The 26,355-nt window shown below is 41.3% G+C and overlaps 1 protein-coding gene across 1 annotated transcript in view; it reads left to right on the top strand.

Annotated features, from left to right (window-relative positions):
• ESR1 (estrogen receptor 1) overlaps positions 1 to 26,355 on the top strand; it is a 287,792-nt gene that overhangs the window by 56,640 nt on the left and 204,797 nt on the right. Inside the window, exon 4 of the mRNA XM_024747850.1 lies at positions 22,223 to 22,413. Within this exon, the coding sequence (XP_024603618.1) occupies positions 22,223 to 22,413 (191 nt within the window). The remainder of the gene's footprint in view (positions 1 to 22,222; positions 22,414 to 26,355) is intronic.

The following is a 26,355-nucleotide window of genomic DNA, read 5'->3' on the forward strand; positions in this document are numbered from 1 at the left end:
CGAAGCAACTCTAGAGGGGGAAGTAGTTGAAATTGACGGAAGCAGTCTACGGAGAAGCCATGACTTACAAGGGCAAGGAGGGAATTTCTCTGTGATTCGGAAAGAAGGACGCAGAGAGGGAAGAGGGATGGAAGCCAGCATTTATAGAGCATCTATAAAAGTGGATTTTCAACCTGGCTGCACATTAGAATCAAGGAGGATTTCAGAATCACCCAGATGATTAAAAAAACTACTGAGACCTGTGCCACATGTCGGCAGTTTGGATAACTGCCCTGGGGGTGAAGCGTGAATAAGCCATTAAGAGAACAAAACAAAACAACTCCATGGGCTTTTCTCCTGGGCAGTCCTCTGATTCGAAGTCTCCCAGCACTTCTGTACGTGTTATCACATTTAATCTTCCTGTACCTGTCTGTCACGGTGGCCCCAGGGTTTTGCTGTGTTCTGACGGCGAGGAAGACTGTTCATACCCAGGGCTGCCTGTTTTCCAAGTCTCCATTTCACTGAGCCTCTTGGGTTTCAGAAGCAGAGGGAGGAAGGAGTGCTGAGGAGAAAAATGACAGTAACGTTAATTTCTACTCATCTTTCCAAAATAACATATAAAGTAGGCGGTTGCATTGGATGTTGACTAGATACAAAGAAGGCAAATGGGAGAGTATGAGGTTGCAGACTTTTGCCACAGGATATGAAGGTGAAATTAGGAAACGACCGAAAACATGAATGCGAATACAGTTGACCCTTGAGCAACACAGGTTTGAGCTGCTTGGATCCACGCACAGGCAGATTTGTTTCAACATAGGTACTATAGTGCTACACGATATGCTGTTGGCTGAATCCACAGATGCAGAACTGGGGATACAGGAGGAACCACGGTTATGGAGGCGGGCTATAAGATATACCAGGAATATTTTTAATTAAAGTACAGTTGATATACAGCATCATGCTCATTTCAGGTGTATATACTCGGATTTTTGATTGGGCTGAGGGATGGTGCCCGTAATCCCCGTGTTCGTTCAAGAGTCAACTGTACACACCTATGCCGATTAGCGGGCATGATTTGGGTTTTTGGTAAAGGTTTAGATAATTGGAGGTCATTGAAATCCTTGAACCTTCCCCCCCAACAGGGTTCTCTTCTCTTTAGTTCTTCCGATCGTTGCCACACACCAGACTCTAGCATTGTTGATACAGCCTCTAAGTATCAGTACAATTGTTTGATTGAAGTGAGCATGGGACCCTTCTGATGTCCACACGATGTTCTAGGCCCTCCACCATGAGGTGCTATCAACCCACAGGCCCGGGGCTCTCTGGTTCTTTGTGTTTTGTGTCTGACGCTCAGCAGTTGTGATTGATGAAACCAAAGTTGCTTTTCCATAACGAGCCCAGCCCTCGTCTAAGGAGTCTGTGTTTAACATTAGAAAATGGCTAGCAAAGGTGTTAGGTGGCTGGTAGGCACATTCACAAGTTCTAGCGTTTCTGTGTTGAACAACTGTAGTTCAGAGAAATGCGGTACCAGGCATCTTCTTGCAGGTCTCAAAAACACAGAAAGAAGCTCCTTCTTAAATGCCTTTCGTGTCCTTCCCTCTTTTCTCTGCACACAGCCAATTGTCTATTATTGCTGTAATAGTTCCTTACTGATTTTGAGCTTTCAAACTCTAATTTTCCAGTTTACCTGAGCTTACTACCCAAAGTAGACATTTGATTGGGTCCTTCCTCTGTTTCAAAGCCTTCAGTGGCTTTTCACCTTCACAGAACAGATGCATATCCTATAGTGCCATGTTCAAAGCCCTTGTAATTTGATTCCAACTCATCATCTCCTGTCACTCTTGTTCAAAACCAAATTCAAGGGGCTTCCCTGGTGGCACACAGGTTAAGAGTCCGCCTGCCGACGCAGGAGACATGGGTTCAAGCCCTGGTCCAGGAAGATCCCACATGCCGTGGAGCAACTGAGCCCGTGTGCCACAACTGCTGAGCCTGTGCTCTGGGGCCCGCGAGCCACAACTACTGAAGTGCATGTGCTTAGAGCCCGTGCTCCACAACAAGAGAAGCCACCGCAATGAGAAGCCCGTGCACTGCAGCGAAGAGTAGCCCCTGCTTTCTGCAACTAGAGAAAGCCCACGCGCAACAACAAAGACCCAACACAGCCAAAAATAAATAAATTAAATAAATTTAAAAAAAAAACAAATTTAAACGGGTACATTCCCACTTCCATTCTTCAGTCACCTCCATCTCTCACATAATATACCTTTCTTTCTTCTTGTCCCATCTGTGTTAGGCTGAGTCTGCCCAAAAGTCAAAGTTCAGTTCAAATGCCACCTCCACCAGTTCAGTTCAGATGCCACCTGGCATTCTTTCAGTGTTCATTGTTTTGGGTACCTGTATTGTGGAAATCACCATAGAATGCTTTTCATTATGGTTGTGAATAGATTTGTCTCCCCCGTCTATTTAATTGTTACCAATTATTAATAACAGTAATGTTCATTCATATATTAACTCATTATTAATGAAATGATTGTTTCATTAATTTTATAGATTAATTTAGAGTAATTGTATACAGTTTATTAATTAATGTGTATATTCACTCAGTAAGTTTTATCAGATGTCAGTCATATGCTGAGTCCTGTTGTAGCTACAGAGATTGGACACCTTATGTGTCATTAAGTTGCTCATAGTTAAGTGAGGGAGCTGAAAAGTGTATAGACAATTGAAAACCAGTGGAATTAGAATGGTGATAGAGGAGGGACCCACTAGAGGCACTGAGGAGGGGCACTTAACCAGACAGAGGGCTCCCATCTACTGAGGCACAGACCCAGAAAGGTTTGATGGAGGTAGGATTTAGGCAGTCAGAGAAGGGTGGGTGAGGCTGTGAAGAGATGCTGAGTCTGATTTCCTGGTCCTCCCTAGAGTTCCAGCCCAGTTCCTTGGACAGAATGAATACCTAATAATTTATAGAGCCAAATTGTTGAATTAACCAAAAAGAGTAAATTGTTACAAATAGGAGAAATAACTTTAATAATAGCAGTGGCTAGTATTTTTTGACCATAGTGCAGTAGGCACCTTGCTGTAAGCCTTAAATGAATGATCTTGTTGAATCCTTACATCAACCATAAGAGGCTGATACTGTTATTATTCCATTTTATGGGCAAAGAAACTAAGAGAGGGCAAGTGACTTGCCTAAGCTCACACAGCCAGTAATGGAGAAATAGGGAAGCTAAATCTAGAAGGTGAACTCTGGAACTCCAGTTTTAACCTACTATATCATGCACAAAAATTGACAGGATGTCTTCTGTCACTGATTGATTTACTTGGCAGTTGGTTTAATTCCTTGTAATATCTTTATATTTAGTTGTGACAATACTTTCATCTTAGACTACATCCCAAGACTGCTTCTTCTAGTTTTATGGGAAATGACTATCTTTATGATGCTTGCTAAAATCATGTTTAAACATGTTTCCATTTAGTAGGGGAACGTTTTCCCTTCTGATATCGGGAGGAGCCATTAAATAAAATCCTACATAGACTTCCCGATAGCAACCTTATGCATTTCTCTGAATGTGAAACCCACCCAAGAATTTAAAATCTGGACAGAATTATAGTATTCATTTGGTCCAAACCTCTCTTTACACAAATAAAATTATAAAATCAGAGTATTTTAAATCTAGGCGGGATCTTAGGCCTGATGGATTCCCACCTCTTTATTTTCTAATTGAAGCAATTGAAGTCTTGAGAGGGGAAGTGACTTCCCCAAAGTTCCCCAGCTGGTGCGGGCAGAGCCAGAGCTAGAACCTATGTCTGTCTCCAGCCCACCACTTCCTACTTAACAGATGGAGGTGTGATCAGCCTCTGTTCACTGAGGATGTCGGGGCCGTGCCCTCCTTGCTGTAGTTCTAGCATGTAGAGTAGAAGCTCAAGCAATGTGGAATGAAGGAACGCGTGTTGCTGATCACTACGAAACTACAGTGATGGCTAAAGTGAATGCACCAGCTATACCTGTCTAGACAGGCCATGAGTTCAACTGTTGTTTGGCCCCGTGAGAATTTTTAACCTTGGTTTGACACTTCAGTTTTAAGAATCGGGGAGACTTATTTCCTATACTTAACGTTTAGATCATTTCCCCTCAGTTCTAATATCTATACAGTCAGCCCTCTGTATCCAAGGGTTCTGACTCCGAGGACTCAACCGCCCACGGAAAATATTGGGGGAAATAATTCCAGAAAGTTCCCAAAAACATAACTTGAATTTGCTGTGCATAGGCAACTATTTACTAGCATTTACATCGTATTCACAACTGTTTACGTTGTATTAGGTATTACAAATAATCTAGAGATGATTTAATGTATGTGGGAGGATGTGCATAGGTTATCTGCAAATACTATGCCATTTCATATAAGGGATTTGAGCATCCATGGATTTTAGGATTCTAGGCGGGAGTGGGGGGTGGGGAGTGTCCTGAAATCAATCCCCTTCGGATACCAAGGGACGACTCTATCTTGTTACTGTGTGTTTGGAGATTTCCTTTCTTGTTTTTCTTTTTTTTCCTCCTGGACGTAAAGGTTAGGAATTACCTTACTGGATTTCTCTGGAGACTTATCCTGATTCCTCTTAGATTTCTAAAGCAGTTGGATGCTGTTTTTATTCCATTATTACCAATGTGAAAATGGAACTTGCATTATTTCATAATAGATATTTCACCTTAGTATTGGCAAAATTAAAAAATAATTCAGTCTGTACTTGATCCAGCAGCCTCGTTACAATAGGCATTTTTTTATAACAAGGTCCCATGTTGAAAATCATGTGTCTTCTTTTGGGCTAATCACTAAACCCAGTGTTGGCTGTATACTGTTTACTATTAACTTTTTCCCCTTGTAGTTTAATACTGTTCCAGGAAATGAAATGTAAGTTTAATAAGCATGGCAATTGATGGAACCGTATGTCCCAGGTATAATTAATGTTCCTGATAAATGTGTGAAAGAAGGGCATGGCTGATGGGTTATAACTGTACTAAACCAAGATGATTTGAAGCCACTTATTCTGTAGAAATTTATATTTATAGGCTAGGATTTATAATTAAACAAAACTATACTTTTTTTTGACTTTCATTTTTTTAATGAGTTAAAGAACTGTTAGAATTGTCCATTAAAATATATGAAAAGAATGTGTTAATAACCTTACAGTTACTAATACTGTAAAGAGAGCGTGGAGGGACTAAATGCACTTTTATTAACATTTGATGACTTTTTTTCATGGAAAGGATGATTTTTATATGTGGGGAAGAACAACAGCTTGAAGTGGCAGAAGTTACTATAGATTTCTTGAGGTTGCCCTTCCCATTTCTTTTCTCTTTTGTGAAAAATTGTAGACCAAAACGTATTTTCTTCTGGTTGTGAAAATGGTATCAGTAGCCTCTCAGCAAAATGACTTTCACTAAGAAGTTGAAGACAAAACTTCCGTAGTGATATTTTGAGAGCTTTTGTCCCGCATTCTGCATTCTGGTGGTTCCTTGTAGCCCAGGGATGCTATTGATATATACAGAAAGGATGATTAAGTCAATAGTGGCTTTTTCTAAGTCAGTATTTCTCCTTGGAATATGATCATTTTAATATTCTCAAGGTATAGGCTAAAACTCTCTAATTGGATATACAGGAAGGAGAGCAGCAGCTGGCGGATGGAAAGTGAGAATGATCAGTTAATTCAAGGCCACGTGCCTCATGGTGTGGTGCTAGATCGCACCTAGCATTGAGTGAGCTTCTCTTTGGTGATCTGAGCCGTGTGAATCAGAAGGCACATTAGTATTTTAAACTCCTATATAATTTTAGTAAATGAGCAAACATTAATTTAATGTGATATCCCATTGGCCCAGTAGTTAATGCACCTTCAAAATTGCCTAATTTTGTCCAAAGCAGACTTCTGTCTCTTGACAAGAAAAGCATGGTTAAGCCTGTGGTGTAATCTTTCCCACTGTCCTGGACTCAACTCTGTCATTTCTGCCAGGCTCATGCATCTCTGTTGCCTTCTCTTAAAAGCATCATATTTAGGACTGCCCAGTAAAATAAAGGATGCTCAGGTACATTTGAATTTCAGATAAATAACAAAAAGCTCTTTTAGGATAACTATGTCCCATGTGATATTATACTAAAAGATTCTTTGTTGTTGATCTGAACTTCAACTTAACTGGGTATCTTGCATTTTTATTGGGTAAATCTGGTAGCCCCAGCCATATTGCCTGACTGTTTACTGAGCTTCATTTTTGAAGGCTGAAGGTTATGTTTTATGGCTCTCTCTTCCAGCTGGAACACAGATGTCCACCTGCCTTTTCCTACCAGGAAAGGAGGCACGCCGATGTGGAATCTGTACACTTAAACTTTTGTCACCGTTATTGATTATAATTAAGGACATAGGTTTAGAGTAAATACAGAATGACATAGCTCTTCATTCTGTTACCTGAAAAGATAGGCAAAGTGCAAGGGAAAATATTACAATGTAATATTACAATATTATAATTCTATGTGAGGAGAAAATCAAAGAGTAAGGACCTAGTAAAAAGAGACCTGTCATCAGAACTCCTAGTTAGATAATTTTGTGAGTGAGTAATATACTGAGTGAACTTTTTTCTTGGTTGTTTGGGGGGAATTCTCTTATTTTTGCAGCATTCTGATTGATTTCAGAAAGTAGTTTAGAAAAATTATTCTCTGAAATGCTTTCTAGAGCGTGAAAGATTTAGAAGAAAATGTACAGCTCCTATCTAGATAGAGCATTGAACAGATCTGCACTCCCCTTAACCATTTCTTCAGTTTTTAGCACGTTGGGGTGGCTGACTCCATACAGGAGAACTTGAGCTTGGCTGTGGTGGCTTGGGAGGTGGTGTGCTGCGTGAGGGGCCTCAATGCATGGCTGCAAACGGGCTTTCAGGGATGGTGTATGGCGTGGGGGACCTCCAATACATGGATACTAGGGGGTTTGTAAAGAAGTCAAGGCTAAGGGGTGAAATACGGAGCTGCCTGGGAGTCAGTGGGGTAAGTAATTGCTCCAACAGTCTTCTGAGTATAGGTCAGATAACCGTACGTGTGTAGTTTTCTAGAGGGAGATCCTCTGAAGTCTTTTTGGTGAGACCATGGGGAACAAAGTGTGAGTGAGAATTCCCAAGTCTTTGGAAACATTTCCTTTTACCCAGTCCTAACTCAAGGACATTGAAGAACTCCCAGAGCCACATGCCAAGGCATAGCTGGGGTTGGAGGGAGGGTTGGTGGGAGGAAGAGTTAGAACTCGGTTCTCAGATGCTTGGGAAACTTGTTGCTTGAGCTGGTGGCAACTGAGGCCACTGGCTAACAGCTGAGCGATTTTGCCGAAATGGATGTGAGCCAGGTTTGAACAGGGCACCGGGGACGGGAGGGTAGTAAATGGAAGTTTGGTTGGTTTGATTGTTTTCTGCTTCATAGCATGCTTATACCTTGCAGAACTACAGCAGAAGAATCAGTATTTTATATAAGAGTATTTCAGCACGAAATATAGCAAGTCATAAATACCACTTATAAGGGTAATAACAATGTATACTATTGACTTCCCTGTGACCAAGGCCAAGTCTTGTAAGAAGACTGAGCAAGTGGAGTAGTGACTGGGAAATCTGAGCCCTTTTCCTCAGAGATTTCAGATTACTTCTGACTGCACTGTCTAGGCAGAACCATGAGAGGGTACTGTCTAGAAACCGGAGGAATCTCAAGAGGCTGCTGTCCAGAAATGAGAGGCAAGTCTGCAAATGCAAAGGCTACAACATGCCAGCCTGTGCTGGGAGGCCTGAGACACTGATGTGTCCAAAGTGTAGCAGAGCAGCTGTTTTCTTTTTTTTTCTTCATTTCACAGTATTTATTAATTCAGCTTTCAAGATCAGATCATTTTAAAAATCATCTGAAAATTCTTCTCTAATAAATAACATTCCTCTAATTTACAACTGTTTTTCCAGGATACAGATGAATCAAGTCTTTTAAAAACAAATTCTGTCCGATCCTGGGTGGATTTTTAGAACGGATCCATTCTGGAGAGTCGCTCTGACCTCAGAAGCCCAGCCCTGACCTTCTTCTCAGCCAGGCGTCTGGGGGTGTCAGTAGTCTGAACTCCGTGTGGCAGCCCTCGCGGTGGTGAGGCTACAGCGCAGGCCTTTGGTGACCTGTCTGTATTCCTCGGGTTTGGTTTTCAGGAGTGTCAGGATGTTCTGGAGGGTGTGGGGTGGCGGCATGCCCAGGGGTGGACATTATGTGATCAGGTAGTCGGTGTCGGTGGCCAGCTGCTTGGTGGAGCGCAGGGCTGGCTCAGGGATCTGGAGGATGGATCTCCTGGCTGCTTGAGACTTAGCCTCTAGAAAACTTTGCTGCGTTAACTTTGCTGACTTGCTGGGTACCACACTGGACCGTTGGTCCAAGGAGTATTTGAAATCACTGTTTGCCAGTCTGGTTTAGAGTCACCAGTGCAGCCTGTCTGACATGCCCTTACTTCACCCTGTTGATGTCGTAGGACCCCCACCTAGGTTCACTAGATGGCTGACCCAGGTTGCCCTTTCATTCGTTCATTCATTCCACAGCTGATATTTATTGGCCATCTACTCTATGCCAGGCACTATGCTAGGCACTGGGAACAGACCAGTAAAGAAATCAGACCCATCAGGAAAGGTGCCATTAGGGAGGCAACACTTAAGCAAAGGTGTGAAATAGGGAAGGGCGTGAGAATATCTCAGTGAAGAGTATTTCAGGCCGAGGTCAGAGCAGTGAAAAGGCCCTGGGACAGGAGTGTGCCCTCTGTGTATGAGACAGGGAGGCTGGGATGACAGAGTGGAGCACCAAGTTGGAGGGGAGGACGGAGAGGAGTGTAGGCGTCAGAGTGAACAGGGCCTTTGCAGGTCATTGTCGGGTTGCTGGCTTTTACCCTGAATGAGTGGGAGATCCAACAGAGGGTTTTGAAGGGCGGAATGACCTGATCTGAGTTTTTATTGTGAAAGTTTGCAAACCTTGACAGACGTGCAATAGCATAACGACCCTTCATGTATTCATCACCCAGCTTTGGCAATTATATTTTATTTGTACATATTTCTGTATGCGTGTCTGAAGGATGGGGACTGCTTTTTAAAAAAAGCACAACTATACTATGATTAGCATATTTAAAAGTTAACAATATTTCTATAAGTATCAAGAATTTGCATTGATTTATACTTTGAAGGTCAAGCTGTTGGGATTTCCTGAGAGTTTTGATGTAGCATGTGAGAGGAGTCAAGGATTAGACAGTAATTAAACTCCTTTTCAGTGTCATACATTTATTGGAACACTACTACGTATGTATTTCAAAATAGTTTTTAAAGATTAGCATCAGCATCTACCTTCAGGATTTTTAGTTTCTTTTTGTAAATGTTATCCAACGCCATCAATTCCCCAGCTAGAGAAAATGTTGGTATTGCTATTTTCAACTGTGGACAAGTGGTACAGAGTTACTCACATGTTAAGTGACTTATTCTAAAGTCCCTTAGATGGTGGTTGAGAAAATCCTGGTAAACGGGGAGTGACTTACCCAAACTTGAAATTTCTTTTGCTCTATTACCTGTTCTTCTCTAGAAGAAATTTGGGCTGGCAGTTGGACATATATTAGGATGGATTTACTAATCTCTCAAGGTATTTTTAATTATTCCAAGAGCTGTCATGCAGCTAGCTCCACGTAATTCAGGTGGGTTATTAAATTGAATTAATTTAAATGAAATCAAAAGATTAATTGGCTGCCTCCTATATATTACTAGATGTTGTTCATGAGGCTCCCACAGTCTAGTGGGCATGGAACCTGTGGAACCATCGTGGCAATCAGGGAGGCAGAGGGAACATGGCTATAAGGTATAGAGACAGCAGAGGGAAGAAGTGAGTCAGGATGCGATTAGGATTTCTCCCGGATCACAGGGGCTGGGCAAGGGTATTCTTAGCACAAAACAACATGAGCGAAGGCATGAGAAGAGCGAAGACATGAGAAGAGCGAAGGCATGAGAAGAAGAGCGAAGCCATGAGAAGAGTGAAGGCACGAGAAGAGTGAAGACATGGCAGGTTAGGAAGTGCACACAGATGGCTGCTGGAGTACGCGGTACCTGGAAGGTGGGTAAAGGAGCAGCAGGAGATGAGTCTGGAGAAAGTTGAGCTATTGCAGAGAGCGCTTTGCATATGTTACCCTAAGTCAAAGAGGTAACAGTAGCATGTCAAAACTCCAAAACTCCCCGCAAGTTCCAGAATCGCTGCCCCTGGTAGGGTGTCTCACACACACCAACCCAATCTCATCTCGCCATGAGATCCACATAGTGTGCAACTCTGTGCTCCTAGTGTCTCCGGATGACACAATCTGCAATTGTCATTGCTACACCACAGAGCAATCTACTGTGTCTTCTCAGAAGTAAGCAAGATGTTTTTTTCTTTGTTGCATCAGCAGCAAAAGAATAGGTTGCTCTTTGAGCTTGCTTCCCGTAGAGTGGATTGGAAAATCAAAGAGGGCTAACTCTGCAGGTTAGTTCTAACTTCCGCATGTAAGAGAGCTCTTGATACCTACCCGGAGGTATCAACATTTCTGGTCACTGATTATGGTGACGAATTTGGCCTTACTATCATTGAAGGTTCTGTGCAAAAGAACCTCTGTTCATTTTAAACCCTATCCAAATTGTCTTCTATTCTGGAATCGTTCATTTGCTTCGGAACCCTCTCCAGCCATGCGTGTTGACAGAGCAGAGCCTCAATAGATGAATTATGTCTCCTTTGTCTTTGATATCTCAGCTATATTTTCTTCTACCCAGCTTCCCACCTCAATCATTGTTAATAGAGCTCAGTGAACTAAGAATATGTCAAATATACAGATGTATGTCCCCTCCCCGTTTCTTTGTTTATCTATTTCTTGTCTGTCTTCCCTCTATTTTTTTTTTCTTCCTGTTTTCTCATGCCTCATATTAGTGAGAAGTGACATTTCTGTGGGCAAGCCACTTTGGCAGTTAGAAACACAGTGGCCATCACTGACAGCTCCTTCTGATGGAATGGGTGTTTGTCCCCTTTGATTGGTCATGGGACTGAGCGCTGAGCAGGCTTAAATGCAGTGCTAGGGCCTCTTACCAGCTCATCTTTTATACATTTTATTACTCTTGGGAAAGAAAGAGTTTTGAAAAATGGGCTGTGCGCTGGCGAGACCCACTGAAGAAATTCTAGCTGGTTATAGATGTTATTGTTGGTCAGAGGCATGGGTCAGAATCATGGTCACCCAGCATAAAGGCTGGAAAGCAATTTAGAAAACATAGTTGAGAATTCTCATTTGATGGAGAAGAAACTGAGGCCCAAAGAGATTGGTGACTTGCTTAAGCCATGCAGCTGTTATTGGCAGCTTTTTATCTAGAACCCAGGAGTTCTGACTCAGTGTAGAATTTTTCCACCACAATACCCTGCCTCCCTCGTTGAAGTTTATTACATTTGCAGTGAAGCTATCCCTAATGACGTACAGATTCCCAAAGAATTTTTTTAAGTAAAAATTTCCATTTGCAATTCTAGACATGTTTGTATGGTCTTTTTATGTGATGATATATTGTCCCTGTGTCTTGGATGGGATCATCAATTTATGATTTATGGGATGATTTATGGATCACACTCAAAAGCAGACCAGGGGCCAGTGTTAGAGCAGGATTGTGTTTGCTATTTTGGGGTTCTGTACCTGAAGTGCCTTTTCCCAAAGGCCCAAGTCTTCCTCCTTGAGTTGTCTGCTTTCCTAGGACAGAAGCTATCCTTCTTCTCTTCCTTCTGTCCCTCCTCTCCTTATTGTTCTTCCTCCTTTTGCATGTGTCCTTCGTCCTAGGGTGCTCCCTGGCTGGTAATAAGTAGACACTTTCCCAGTGCTGTTGAATGAGTGAATGAATTTCTTAATATTTCTGCATGTGAGTAGATGGTTATTCTCCTGATATAGTGTCCTATTTTCTGTGGAAATTAGACGGCAGGTCAGACTTGTTTTAAGAAGGTGTGCTGTCAAACCACAGCTCTTTCCTGACTTAGCTCCTTTGTGTCACCCATATGCCCCACGTCTTGCATCTTGCTTTGGGCTTCTTATCCTCACCGTTCATTAGCACTTGCAACTGGTTGGTGAGAGTAGAGGAAGGAGAGGTGGTGAAACTCCAATCAGGTCGCTTGGTTACACATTAGTAACTGATAAAAGATAAAAAGATATTGGCTAAATGGGTTTTTAGGGAATTTTATGCCAGGTTGTTCTTGTTTCCCATTAGTGTGGAAAATCAACACTTGCTTGTATTTGGGGGTGAAGATATTTTTTTAAGTGAGTGGGAAAACCTCTTGACATTTCACAGAGACTTAAGTTTTGACTGGCAAATGCTAACGTTCTTTGTGTATAAAGAATTTCAGGACTCTTGTATATAAGCACTAATGACATATTATTTTCTATTTGTTGATGAGTTAAAATAGGCATTTTCTGAAATGGTTTTTTAGGAGATATTCAAACTTTCATCAACGCGTTCTTCTGTATGACTGTCAGCTCCATTATCTCTGTTTTCATGGAACATAACAGAGTTCTTAACCTTTGCACTAGAAATTGAATTAGCATTTTCCCTTAAAGTATTATTGGCCTTGTAATAAATAATTACAGACAATTTCTAACAGGATTACTATTTATGAGTTTAGGAATGAGATCTGAGGTAATGATTTTGTTCCCAGTTGTGACATACTCTGCCCTTGCCTTGTGATGAGTTGGGGTGCAGTTCCCAAGGACTCTCTTCTCTTTGGGGAGCCTGGGCTCTGGGATCAGACTGCCTGGGTCCTTGACGCCATCCTTTCCTGATTGGATGACTTGGGTGAGTTAGCTAATCTCTCTGGACCGTGGTTACCTCATGTTTAAAACAACCAGTTATAATAGTACTGCTTGGGGTAGTTTTGAGGGTTAAATGATTTAATTCCATGTAAAGCACTTAAAATAATGCCTGCCACAACTATCAATTTTGTGCGAAAATTTGCTTGCCTACTCCTCCAGCTGCTAGACCAAGGGTCATGCTGGGTTTTCCAGAAGTCCAGGGTGTGGTGTGAACTTTGGGCAGAAGCTGAAATAGCAACCATAACTCTCTCCCTAGATAATTTCATGGAATCGAAGTGAGCTGCATTTATCACCAGTCATTTTTTGGAAGAGGTTTTCTTTTGTACCTTTTAGGGAAGAACATTATCTGCCTCTGTTTATTAACCAGAAGATACAACAAATACAAATAAAAATTATACTCATTAAGTGGGTAATATGAGATGAGAGACAGAGTAAGTTTTCAGGTAAGCAGTATAAATGAGCTGGAGTCTTTAATTTCCAACCAAGTTGAAAGGACCTATATTTGTTATCCAGAAAATAATTTTTAACTTGCCTACTGCAGAACATAACTACCACCTGTTTTACTGGGCTTCCCAAGTGTGGCCCAGGACTTATTTAACTCTAGCTTTTCTAAAAATGAGATTCAGAATTTTCCCTCTCTAGACTCTACCATTTTATGTCAACTTTATTCTTTTTAAGAACATTTCTGTACTTCCGTGGAAAAAAAATAAAGGTCATATTAAAATCCAAGTACAAAGTTGCATAGAGTAGAAAAACCCATAGGTAGGTTCTGGCCAAAGGCACGAACCACCTCTAGCTTATGCCCATCCCTGTTGATATTTAAAGCAGGAGATACACAAGAAACCACATTCCAATTGATTTGTATGTTGGTACACACACAGGCATCAATAACTGGCTTCTTGTTATCTTGATACAGCGTTCTGGTATTGCAACAGATTCAGCTGTGTCTCTTGCAAAGTTGTTCTTAATTCTTTACTGATTAATTTATCCAGTAAGTATTTATTGGGTACTTTCTGTGTGCAAAGTACCGTACTAGGTGCTTCGGGGGGTGATAGAAAATACTTAGAATATAGTTTCCATACTGGTGAAAAGCTTACAGCCTGGTTGGGCAGGCACGACATACAATATGGAGCATATAATCTTACTCATTCCACAGTCAACTGTCAGACGCTTACTAGTTGTCATTACTGTGCTGGAAACTGGGAAGCAAAGGTGACACTAATAGGATCTCTTTCCTGGAGACTCACAGTGAACACATACGATGATGAGGATTTCGGAATAGTTATATATGTGATACTCTAGGAGCACATGTTGATTCTATTGAGAAATTCAGTGGTTGCTACCTGAGAAGGGGCCATTTTCACTCAGGAGATTTTTGCTTTTTGGCCAAGATAGGAAGCAGTGTGGACAAAGGCCCAGACATGTGCTAGCCAGGTTGGGGAAGTGAGACACTTAAAATTAACCCTGACAGGGAGGGATGGAGCTGGAGACTGGACAGTGGCCAAGTCATCATTGTCAATACCAAAGAGCCTGCATTTCACCCATAGACCTGCAGTGGGTGCTCTTAGTCTGAAGTCTTTTAAGGAGACCATTCATGGACTTCAGGGGGCCTGTGAACACCCAAAGATTATAAGCAAAATCTGTGTTTCTGTAAATAAGGGTATTTTCCTGGGGTCCACCCAGAAGAAGAAGATTCAGAAGCCTTATGATAGATGTTGAAGAGACATAAAGGATTTCATGTCCATCTTGTCTCGCTCTTGCTGAGGTGTGGCGGACAGGGTTGTGATGTGGGAGTTACAGGTGAGTTGGGAAGACTTTCAAGAAGACTCACCACGTCTGTACCTTCCTTCAGATGGCAGATGTTTCTTAATCACTTACCTGTGTGTCAGACTGTGCTGGGCATGAGCTGAGAGACCACGGTGAGTAAGGTAGCCGCAGTCCCTGCCATGGTGGAGGTTACAGTGTATGGGGAAGGATAGATAATTAAACAGAACACAACCAAATGTGGGTCCGTGGCTTCAATCATTTATTTATGTACTTGTTCATTCAACGATTATTTCTCTGCTAGGCTCTCTCGAAGGTTTTGGGGAAAGGAAACTTACATTTGGGGAAGACACACAGTAAATAAACGTTAACATTTGGTTTGACGTTGGGTAGCCATTAAGCGCTATAAAGAAAAACCAAACCAATATAAGAGGGTGAACAGTAATTGGGAAGCTACTTTAGAGAGGTCAGGAAAGGCTCCCTGAGAAGATGAGAAACCCTGAGTGGAGGGAGGAAACAAGTCAGGAGAAGAGCGCTGAGACCTGGACGCACTTGGCCTTGGTGGCGCAGCAGCGACTTCAGCGCTTGAAACTCGGTGAGTGAGGGAAGCAGTGCGAAGAGTCCAGGTGAGAGTGACAGCCAGGGAACAGATGGCGCTGGGCCTTTGAATTTTATTCTCAGTGTGGTGGGAAGCCATGAGGGTTTTGAATAGCGAAGTATGATTCTGACTGCATTCTGTGTGTGTGTGTTTTAACACGCCACCAAGCGATGAACTCAATCTTGACACTTGCTCCCTGGAGATGGTATCTGATCCCATAGGTTAAGTGCTTAGTCTCACGAGACTGCCCTTCACTTCAGATGCTGATCGCAAGGCCCAGTCATCATCTGTGCTTCTGACCAACTGGCTTTAAATCCAAGTTTCCCATGAGCCTCTGCTTGGGTTTGATTAATTTTCTAGAATGACCCGCAGAACTCAGGGAAACATTTTGCTTACTAGATTACTCGTTTATTATAAACATTTGACTTACTAGATCACAGCCAGATGGAAGAGATGCATAGAGCAAGGTATGGGGAGGGGGTGCAAAGCTTCCATGCCCTCTCCAGGTGTACCCCTCTCTCCATACCTCTGTGTGTTCACCCACCCAGAAGCTCTCCAGCCCCTTCCTTTTGGGTTTTTATGGAGGCTTCGTTACCTAGGCACGATTGATTAAATCACTGGCCATTGGTGATTGATTCAGCCTCCATCCTGTCCCCTATCCCCCCATATCAGGAGGTGGAACTGAAAGTTCCAACCCTCAATGCTTGGCTGGTTCCCCTGGCAACCAACCCTCCTCCCTAGATGGGGTCCAAAAGTCACTTTGTTAACATAACAAGAGATATCTTTGTTGCTTTCATCACTTAGGAAATTCCAAGGGTTTTAGGAACTCTGTGCAAGGAATGGGGATGAAGACCAAATATATATTTCTTATTATAAATCATAATATCATAGGGAGTAAAGGCCTCTCCTACGGTAGGGGGAGTTCAGGGTACATCTAACCTAGCTCATGGAGGTCAGCAAAGCTCCCTGGAGGAAGTTAAGTTCAAACTTTGAACTGGAGGATAAATAGGAGTTATCCAGTGGGTGAGGAAGGGTGTTCCAGGCAGGGGGAGCGGCATGCTTGCATGCCTCAGGGGGATCAATGGGCCACAGGGCCAAAAATGGGAATGCAGGAGTAAGAACAGGCTTTTAGGGAAAGATCCTGAGTTTAGTTTTGTGTGCATTAAGGTTGAAGTTTCTTAGGGTCATTCAAGAGGAGCTGCAGAGTGGGTAATTAGCATCTAGGTCTGCTGTCCAGGAGAGGAGTATGGGACGGCAGTTTCTCGTGGTCACACACATGGCTGAGATTCCCACAAAGAGCTGTCAGCTGAGGCAGACGAGGGCTGGGGGCAGAACCTCAAGGAACATTGACATTTAGGAGCCTGGTGGGGGAAGAAAATCCTGCAGAGGAAATAGAGGTGGAGTAATGGCCAGTGAGATCTGAGTGGGTGTCCAGAGAAGTGGTGAAGACTTTACCTGCTGTAAGAATTTAAAGCTGAACCAGTGTGAGTTGGAATATGTAGGATAAGCCTTATGGAATATGGGAAACGAAGCATGGTTTTATCTGACAGCTGAGGTGACGGGAGGTGGTGACTAAGTGGGGAGCATAGTGTGAGCAATTTCTCAGAGGTGGATTTGATAAAATTTTGCTCAGGGAGCTACAAAGAGACCAGTTCTGATTGGAGCAGGGAGTTCAAGCACTTGGGCTTAATTTTATTTGATGATGATTTTTTAACTTGAGTTTTCCTGATTTATGACTCCCCTAAGATTATAGGCAGAAGTTTGAAAGTGTGTTTATGTGTTTTCTAGACAGTTTCAGCATTTTCATTGTATCGTCAAACAAGTCCATGACCCATCGAAAAGGTAATGATCCCCGGGTATAGGCAATGAGAAGTTATTGAGAGATGAATGTTGTCTTTTATGATGATTCTTTTGGCAGTGGTTGGCAGGATGAGTTTGAGGAATGATGGGAGACAGAACTTTAATTCTAGTCATTCAGACATGGAGTATTGGTCTCTTATACGAGAATGAGGAAAACCAGGGATGCAAAGAAGGATAGGCATTGTGTTTTGAAGAAATGATGGACTGAATTTGATGATGGCTTAGATGTAGGAGGTACATTTAGCAAATATTTATTAATGACCTACTACTGTGTGTCAGTTAAAATTGGGAGCAAATGAGACAGGGTCCCTGCCTTCATGGAATTTACTGTTTACCACAGGGAACATATATTTGTCAATAACGCCTCAAACATGGGACTGGAAATTATGGTAAATGCCATGAAACGAAAGTTCAGGGAGCTTTGACTGCTCACAACTTCGGGGATTTGATTGGTGAGGGAACATCATGAAGTTGTTCCACTAGCATTTAATTACCCCCACATTTCTAGGGAGTGCATATTTGTTGATTCTTTTAACTTCGCAAAAAATATTTCCTTTAGAAACCAAGGCTCTAAAAAAATTTTTAAATGCTTGGCTTATCAGGGGAATAGTGCTTTTGGATGGCTGGTACCATGATTTGTGGTTGGAAAAACAAGAGTATTTGGTTACATTGAGCTTCAAACTTTTCCTTTGATTAATGAAAATCTTCCTGGCAAATACTTTTTAATGGGCTCTGTTTTTACTTGGACCAAGAGAGTCCACTCTCTGACCTCAATATGAATGCCTTCTGACATCTCTCTTAATCATATTGAATATGTAGTATCAGTGGGGCATCCATTTGGAAATATTTAGTTGTCAAACTGGTGTAATGAAAATGGAACTAAATCTAATCAGTTGAGTTTCTAGTTTCCATAGGTGCAGTGGTGGTGTCTTTTGTTATTTGATGCTCTCCAGCTTCTGCCATTCTTTTTCCTGCCATTACTTTACTCCATTCCTTAGTCACTTGTGTGCCTCAAAGTTGCAATGTGTTAAGTCACTGATGCAGAGCATCCCTCCATGTCTCATTCAAGCTTCTGCCCTACTTCTTCTCAGAGAATCTTTTAAAGTATCTGTAGGGCTAAAGGACATCTAATCTCTTAATACGTAGCCTAATAGACTAGTCAACTTCTTATCTATGTCTTATGAGGAAGTGTCCAGGATGAGAAACTCACTAAATTTGGTGACAATTTAGTGAGAATAGGAGACAAGTTTTACAAAAAGGGAGACGTTTTAGCAATTTGGCAAAAGAGTTAGTTAAATCTTCACATAGGATAAAGGGGGAGGGCATTTTTATCCAAATGGATAAAAAGGCTTTTATCCAAAGCCTCTTATTAGGAAGGCAGAACCTGAAGACATTTAGAACATGAAAAGTAGTTAATGAGAGTAGTTAACGTTGGTCCTGTGGAAATAAGGAGAAGCCAAAGGGCCTCTGAGGCAGAGGGAGAGGAAGAAAGATTGCCCTAAATGTAATGTAAGCACTTCCTACTAGAGAGGTGTGAGGCTAAAGGTTCCGGGTCTATGACAGCTGCAGTCGGGCAAGGCCAGGCAGAGAGGACAGCTGGAAGAGGTGAGTCCGGGACCTGTAAGTAGGCTTATCCCTGGGGACTGGTCTAAACTTGGGTTGGTGCCTGAGTCACCCTTGTGTGTTGGTCTGAGTCCAGACATGGGCACTTCCCTCTCTGATCCTTTCCACTGCAGATAATGGGGCCAAGTGAGTCTGCATCCTGAGGACGGGGATCTCTATCTGGATGCAGCTGTGCCAAGTGAGCTTGGCTTGACTCTCAAGACAGCCTTGAGCGTCGCATATCAAGGTGCCGCAGGGCTTTGCAACCCATGAGATGATCTCACTTGCCTTTTCGCTTGATCTATATTATATTCGTTTTGATGCAACCCTGGTCTGGGAGTCTTCATCGAGCAGGGCTGAGCCAAAATGATTACTGACAGTGTTATATATGTGAACTTCCCATCTGGATAAAAACGTTGCTTTATGGAGAGGAAACATGGCCTGTGTAATTTCCCCTCTCTTCTCGGAAGCTTTCTGATTTTATGCCCTATGTCTACAGTAGACTTTCAGTATTCCAGCGCCATCTCAAAGCTAAAGTGTGGATGAAAGGCATTTTGCCGACGGCATGCAACGCTGCTAGATCTGGGGAAAATGGGCTTTAGCTCTTACATCTTTTACCCATATTCTTAAAATCAGTATTTGCATATCCTATTTATATTGTTTTGAAAATTGTTATATTATTGACTCAGTCATTGATTAATTTGTTTGATATCAATATTTATTGAGTTCCTATTCTGGAAGAGGCTCTGTGCTATAAACGCTCAGCGTTCCAAAGACAAGACACAGGGAACTTACTGGACAGCAGTGAAGACGAGAATGTACAATTGAAGGAGGGATAATGTAGTAAGTAGCAGAAGAGAAGTAAAGAAAAACCTGCTATCGAGTTCAGAACAGGGATATGTTATTTCCAGCGTGTGGGGATTAAGAGTGGCTGATAAGAGAGGAATTCATGCATGGATGATGCTAAGTGAAATAAACAAAAAAAAGACAAAAACTATATGATTCTACTTATATGAAGTATCCAGAGTACCAATGCACGGAGACAGAAAGTAGAATGGTGTTTGCCAGGGGCTGGGGGGAAGAAGAAATGAGGAGTTGTTGTTTAATGGGTAAAGAGTTTCAGCTTTGTGAGATGGAAAATTTCTGGAGATTGGTTGTACAACAGTGTGAATATACTTATCACTGAACTGTACACTTAAAAACAGTTAAGGTAACAGATTTTATATTATGTTTACCTTGCCACAGTTTAAAAAAAATACGGTATTTTATTATGCAGGGTTGGGTGGAGGATACTTGACACCTTGGAACTTTTGCCCATGCACAGACTATTCACTCACTCATTCATTCATTCATTCAACGAACATGTATTGGACACTTGCTATGTGTTAGGTGCTGAGCTGCTTCCCGAGGGTCAATACCAATGTTTATAAGTCATCGGATCTGTCAATGTCATGCTTGCTCACCACCCCTTCCCTCCCCACGTGCTAAGCTTCTGTAGTGAAATCTTCACAGCTGCTACCTGCTGACTTGAATCGCGCATGAGACATTAGTAAACAAACAGTAGAAAGATTTGAGGTTATGGGGGGGCGTTGACGGCATGGTGACGAAATGGAAGGAGATGGGTAACAGAATATGAACTAGAACTGAATGCTGTGAGGCAGCTCTCTCTAAGGACATTAAAAAAATAAAGATCTCCTGTTTACGGCTGCCAACCTAAGAGCTAAGTCATTTAGAATGGAACAAACTGGCAAAGTCAGACGCACTCAACCCAAGGAGCTCCTTATTTTGTGAATATTGCGGCAAATGTAGTTTGAGAGCCACTGCCGCAAAATTGTGGGCGACGTTAATGAGTGAGAAGGGCAGGGAAGGGTTGTACAATTTGAGCTAAAAGGAAAGGCAGGCTTGTGAAGGGGAGGAGTGGTGACAGTCAGGGTGGTCTGGTTATTTGGGCGGGGAGTGGAAAGCAAGAAGCATGAGCTTCCTTAACCGAGAGACCCTGGCAGCTCTATCTTCAATTCACTTTTCCTCATCTTATTTTGTTTTTGTTTTTAAATGTCATAGGCTTCATTCCATCTTCCCTTCCAATATTTTTCTACTTCTTTCTTTCCCCCCTTATGTACCCTGGAACACTCCATTCGTTTCAAGGTATTATTGAGTGCCAACTACATTCCAGGCGCTGTGCTGGGCTCTGGATATATACTCCCCAATTCTCTCATACCACCTTTATCCTGTTGCACATGCCTAGCAAATCCTGGGTCAATGTCATTTCTGCTCCTATATGTGGTTAGATGAGACATGCAAACTTAGTCTCATCTACTCCTTTCCTTACCTCTTTGCTCCCTGTCTTCTTCAAGGTGTCTTCAGTGAAGCTGTTCCTTCTACCTGTGTATTTAATCCCAGCTGCTTTACTTTCCTTCTTGACTTTGTTCTGTTTTCCCTTCTCTGTACCTTCCACCATTCCCTCCCTACTGGCCCATTCCCTTCAGTCTCCATGAGGCCTTCTCAGGCCCCTTCCATTCAAAACACACCTTTTTGTCTTTATATTCTTTAGTGACAACCCTATCTCTTTCTCTTCCCGTTCACGTCCAAGTTCTCAGAGGAATGGCCTTCACCCATTGTCATTTCCTTATGTTCCATCCACTCTCCACCCACTGGACTGGCTTGTACCCTCTACTGAAACTCCTTGCTAAGTGTCCTCCTTGTCAAATCCAACTTCATTTTATCAGTCCTGGTTTTATTGGACTTTTCTGCTCCTTTGACACGATTGGTCACACTCTCCTTCTTAAAGCTTTCTACTTCTTTAAACTTTTTTGCTTCCCCGTTTCCTTGGTTCTCCTAGAACTTTCTGACTGTGCCTTCTCAGTTTCTTTTCTGAGATACGCTTCCTCCCTGAAAATTTTCAGGGTTGGTGTAATCATTTGTGTTCCTCTGTTCTTCTCATTCTACATGTTCTTGAAGAGGAATATTGGATATTGACTACTATCCTCAAATTACAGTCAAGTCATAGCAACTGATACCCGGGGTTACCTTGTAACAACGATGTAAAAATTTGAATTATCTTTCTATACATGTTCTATGTTGTTCATCAGTTCATCTGACTTTCAAATGTTCCAGCTGTTTTATGCTTTGTCTCCATTTTCTAAAGGCCCTTAGTGTGGTCTAGAATTGGAATGAGCATTGGTCTCTAATGGTTCTGGGTTAATTGAGAATCCCTAAAAAAATGATTAAGTCTATGAGAAACCAGCTAATTTCATTTTGTCATTTTCTGGATAATATATTCTGGTGTAGGAAGTCCATTTTTTAAGAAAGTTTGCAATAAACAATTTCCCCTCAAGGTTAACGACAGACGGCAAGAGGTAATGAAGATTAGCTTACATTATGATTCATTATTTCAAAATGTCAGAATAAAGTGGATCTGCTACATCTTCCAAGCCTCTTATTCTTTAGAGGAGAGTGCATGTTTTGCTTTTCTAATGTTAATGGATTCACTGTTTTTTTTTTTGTTTTGTTTTTTTGTTTTTTTTCTCCTATTTTTTTCCCCAGGCCAAATTCAGATAATCGGCGCCAGGGTGGCAGAGAGAGATTGGCCAGCACCAGTGACAAGGGAAGCATGGCCATGGAATCTGCCAAGGAGACTCGCTACTGTGCAGTGTGCAGTGACTATGCCTCAGGCTACCATTATGGAGTTTGGTCTTGCGAGGGCTGTAAGGCCTTCTTCAAGAGAAGTATTCAAGGTAATAGTGTGTTGCCAACAACTTATCCCATTTTTTAATCCTAAGAGGGGAAGCAACAGAGGAAGGCATGTGATCAGCCATTTGTACAAAACACTAATACCTAGTAGGTCCACTAGTATCTATGGTAGAAACACGGAGAAGAGACGAGATCCCAGGAGAAGGGATTGGCAAATGTCAGGGTAGTTGTGGCTGAGTCATTGTGCTTCCTCCATTTGGCAAGATCCCAGCAGTCTTGAGCAACTCTAGAGGAAGAGGATTTCAGTAGCTGTGTCTCTGAGATGTTGTCCATGTCATGATTGGGGGATGGCAGGTGGATATTTATGTGTTGTAGGCAACTAGGCTGTTGTGATGTAGTGTGATATTAATTATCCATATATAATTATTTCTCCAGCTTAGCTTTGCGCAGATAAGCATTCTGATCTTTGCTCCAGACCAATTCTAATTTAACTCGTTCTTCTCTTGCTCTTCTTCCATCTCTTTGTTGTCTCAATGGATGACATGACCTTTTGCTAAACTGAGAAGATTCAATGGCTGGTGACTTGTAATAAGGGATGTATTATCTGTATCAAGCAGTTATTAAGCATACACCCGTAAGACTTCATTCATGTCATTTGCAATGTCTGCTTCAATCCTTTTCTTTTATACAGTTTTCCAAGTACAGTTTCTCTGATAGACTGCCAGCTACATTTCATTTCTACTCCAGGAGTGTCTATATTGTTGCTATACTGTCTATATAGGATATACTGGGAGAAACAATCGTTTTTACTACCTAAAATATCTATGCTAAAGATCCTTTGACAAAAACAGAGATCTGACAGCAGTTCAAACTAGCTGGATTAACCTTTTGTTTTAATACTGGACCATTTTTCTCTGTTCTTATTCCTTTATCTTTTCAGCTTAAACAAAGTTTAGTATATAAATACTAAGAATATTTCTGATGGAGTTTTTGTGTGATTCCCTCTATGGAAATTGAGACTGAAGTAACTTGTTGAAAACCAGAGTCTACTAAATTAGTAGGTACTGATTGCAGACACTTTTGGATAGAGAATGAATCACTATGCTCATGGACTTTTTGCTGTAGCTCTTCACTGCCCTGATGTGGGGTGAAAGCTTGGGGACGATACACACTCTTCGTTTTTCCTTTCATTGCCAGTGGATGGATTTTTTAAAAGGCTATTCATATCTTAATAGAGTAGCATGTGAGGTCAACTTGGTCCATTTTAAAAGCACTTTTTTTTGACAACTATTACTTTCACCATCTTTTAGAAATCTATTGTAAGACTGGGACTTTTTTATTAGAATTTTAATAAAATTTATATTATATGATAGTGGATTTTTGTATATAGATACATACCAACACAGATTATTTAATTTTACTAGCAGATATTAATGCTATCCTAATTTAGAAAAGTGATATTTGTGTTTTGGTTTAAGTTAGTATGAGCCCTTAAAGGTCTTTTGACCGCCATCTTCACTTGTGATTCTTCTTTTCATTTAGTTTTATATAATCTAAGATACCATTATTTTTATCAAGCATTTAATCTGGTATGGAAAAATCATCTGACAGAGGTAGATTTAGTGGGTAGGTTCAGCCACAAACTTGGACAAGTCATTTATCTGAGACTGAGTTCCCTCATCTGTAAAAATGATTTAGAGCAGGGGTCAGCAGTTTTTCTGCAAAGGACCAGAGAGTAACTAGCTAGGCTTTGCAGGCCATGCAGTCTCTGTGACAGCTCCTCACTCTGGCATTGTGGCCTGCAAGGAGCCATAGGTACTGTGTAAATAAATGGGTGTGTGCCAATAAAACTTTACATACACAAACAGGTAACTGACCAGGACTGGCCTGTGGGCCGTAATTTGCTGACTCCCGATTTAATGTACAAGAGAATCGATGGTTTCCAAATCTAACGTTTTGTCTTTCATGTTTATTGAGAACTCACTCTGTACCTGTGCTAGATAGTCTGAGGGAAATAAAAATATGTGTAAGAAGTAATCCATAATCCCACAAAATTTAGAATTTGTTTGGGAAATTTATTTGGAGAGGCAAAGGTACACGTTCTCATGATAGGATTAGAGAGTAAGTTAGTATAAAGTGCTGTGCTATGATACAGATAGGGAAGACAATAGATGAATATAAGAAGAGAAGATATTGTCAGTTATAAATGTAAAAAGACTGAGATTGAAGGTAGAAACTATCTTCGTCCAAGGAACAATGACAATATTTTCACAAATTATTTTCTTCACGTGTGTTCAGCATTTAGGAGTGTGCTATGTGACACCACATTGAACTTAGTATTGTCTCTAGGCGTTAAGGCATTGGAACAGAAAACACAGGAAAAAATACTTATAAAAATTAAATGAAGTAAATGTAAGTGTATAAAAAGAAATATTTTGTTGGTATGGCTTTATCTCAAGTTCAAATATTCAAAAAAATGTTTGCTTACTCTTTGATAGTTACAGTACGTATCTGATATCTAACTTGTTCGTACAGACTAAATAGTAGGATTTCATTATACTACCTAAAGTTGTACATGTAAGCTGCTTACAAATGCAATTTCTACGTGGCTTCAGAAACTTCTTACTTATCATGGTATGAAGACATTTACAGAAGGTTTCTTAAATGAGATGACTATTGAGTCCAAAGTTCTGCAGGAAGCCTGGAAACAAGGCAGAGTTATTAACTTTTAAAGATAGAGAGGAACCTTAAAAATTATAAAGTTCACTAATTTATTGATTTGTTCATTGAATGCCTCCACTAAGCAAAGCACTGTGTGAGGTCCTGGAGATACAATTACAGTAAAGACATAGTCCTTACCCCCATAGAGCTTAAAGGTAGTAGGAGAGGTGGACAAATAAACCAGCAATTAAATTACAGTGTGATAAGTACCAAGATGAGGGTGAGTGCAGATTTTACAGGAGTCCAGACTTCACTTATTCCTGGTGGGGCTTGAGTCAGGCTCTCAGAGAAAGTTTCCTGATTTAAAATTGTCCGGAGAATTTTGCAAGTGAGCAGAATGAAAAAGGGCAGGTTGAGTGTTCAGTCATATGAAAATGGGACTGAGTATTTGGGTAAAGCCCAGGAGGTAAGGCAGAGTTTGGGGAGTTCTGTGAATAAAAATTAACAAAATTAATACACCATCTAAGACATTCCTGGGCCATATATTTCTTCTTAGACCGTGTAAAAACAAAGTAATTTATTTCCTTTTGACTTTAATGGCGTTTCCATCTATTTGATTTGTTTGCGTCTATAAAAGGAAAACAGCAGAGCAATAGAGTCTTTCTCATCATAGTCTTGATAGCTTGGAACTAAAAAGTTTTACTGAACTTCTGTGACTCTTTATAAATCACGCTGCCCCTCAAGCCTATTTAAGGACAGTGAAGGGTCTGACGTGCTGCAGGTAGAAAGCTCTGAAGATGCTGTAGCTCTTCCTGTTTTTCTTGTTGCTTAAGAAGAGAGCTAGAAATGAGTGTCCATCAGATTACTCTAGTGCTCTAAGTGTTTAGTTGAAGAGGTAAAGTGTTTGACTTGAAAGCATACAGATTTTCATCCCCTGCCTAGTGTATGAACTTGATTACTCAAGAAATTGAATAATGGCCTCCAGTTGAACATACTTTTTTTTTTTAAAGTGAAGTCAAGGACACGATTTAAAGGAGATGGGTGAAATTGGATATTCTGTGAATTTATTAATCACTGTAGGTAGAGGAGCAGTGTTCCTTAAGATGTGTTGTAGGCAGAGACTCTTGGATGAGTTACATAAGGAGATTTGGTTATAGGTTCCGCAGCCAAGTACTACCTTTGAACATTATTCCAAGGAAAAGGACTCCATGGAGCTCGCAGCTTGGTCATTATATTACAAATAAATATTATAAAGATCATATTACGGTCTTATACTATAAATGGTCATGAGGTACAGTGGAGGCTCAAACCTATCTGTACACCCC

The sequence above is a fragment of the Neophocaena asiaeorientalis genome, unplaced genomic scaffold, assembly GCF_003031525.2.
Source record: "Neophocaena asiaeorientalis asiaeorientalis breed wild unplaced genomic scaffold, Neophocaena_asiaeorientalis_V1.1 scaffold123, whole genome shotgun sequence".
NCBI lineage: Eukaryota > Metazoa > Chordata > Mammalia > Artiodactyla > Phocoenidae > Neophocaena > Neophocaena asiaeorientalis.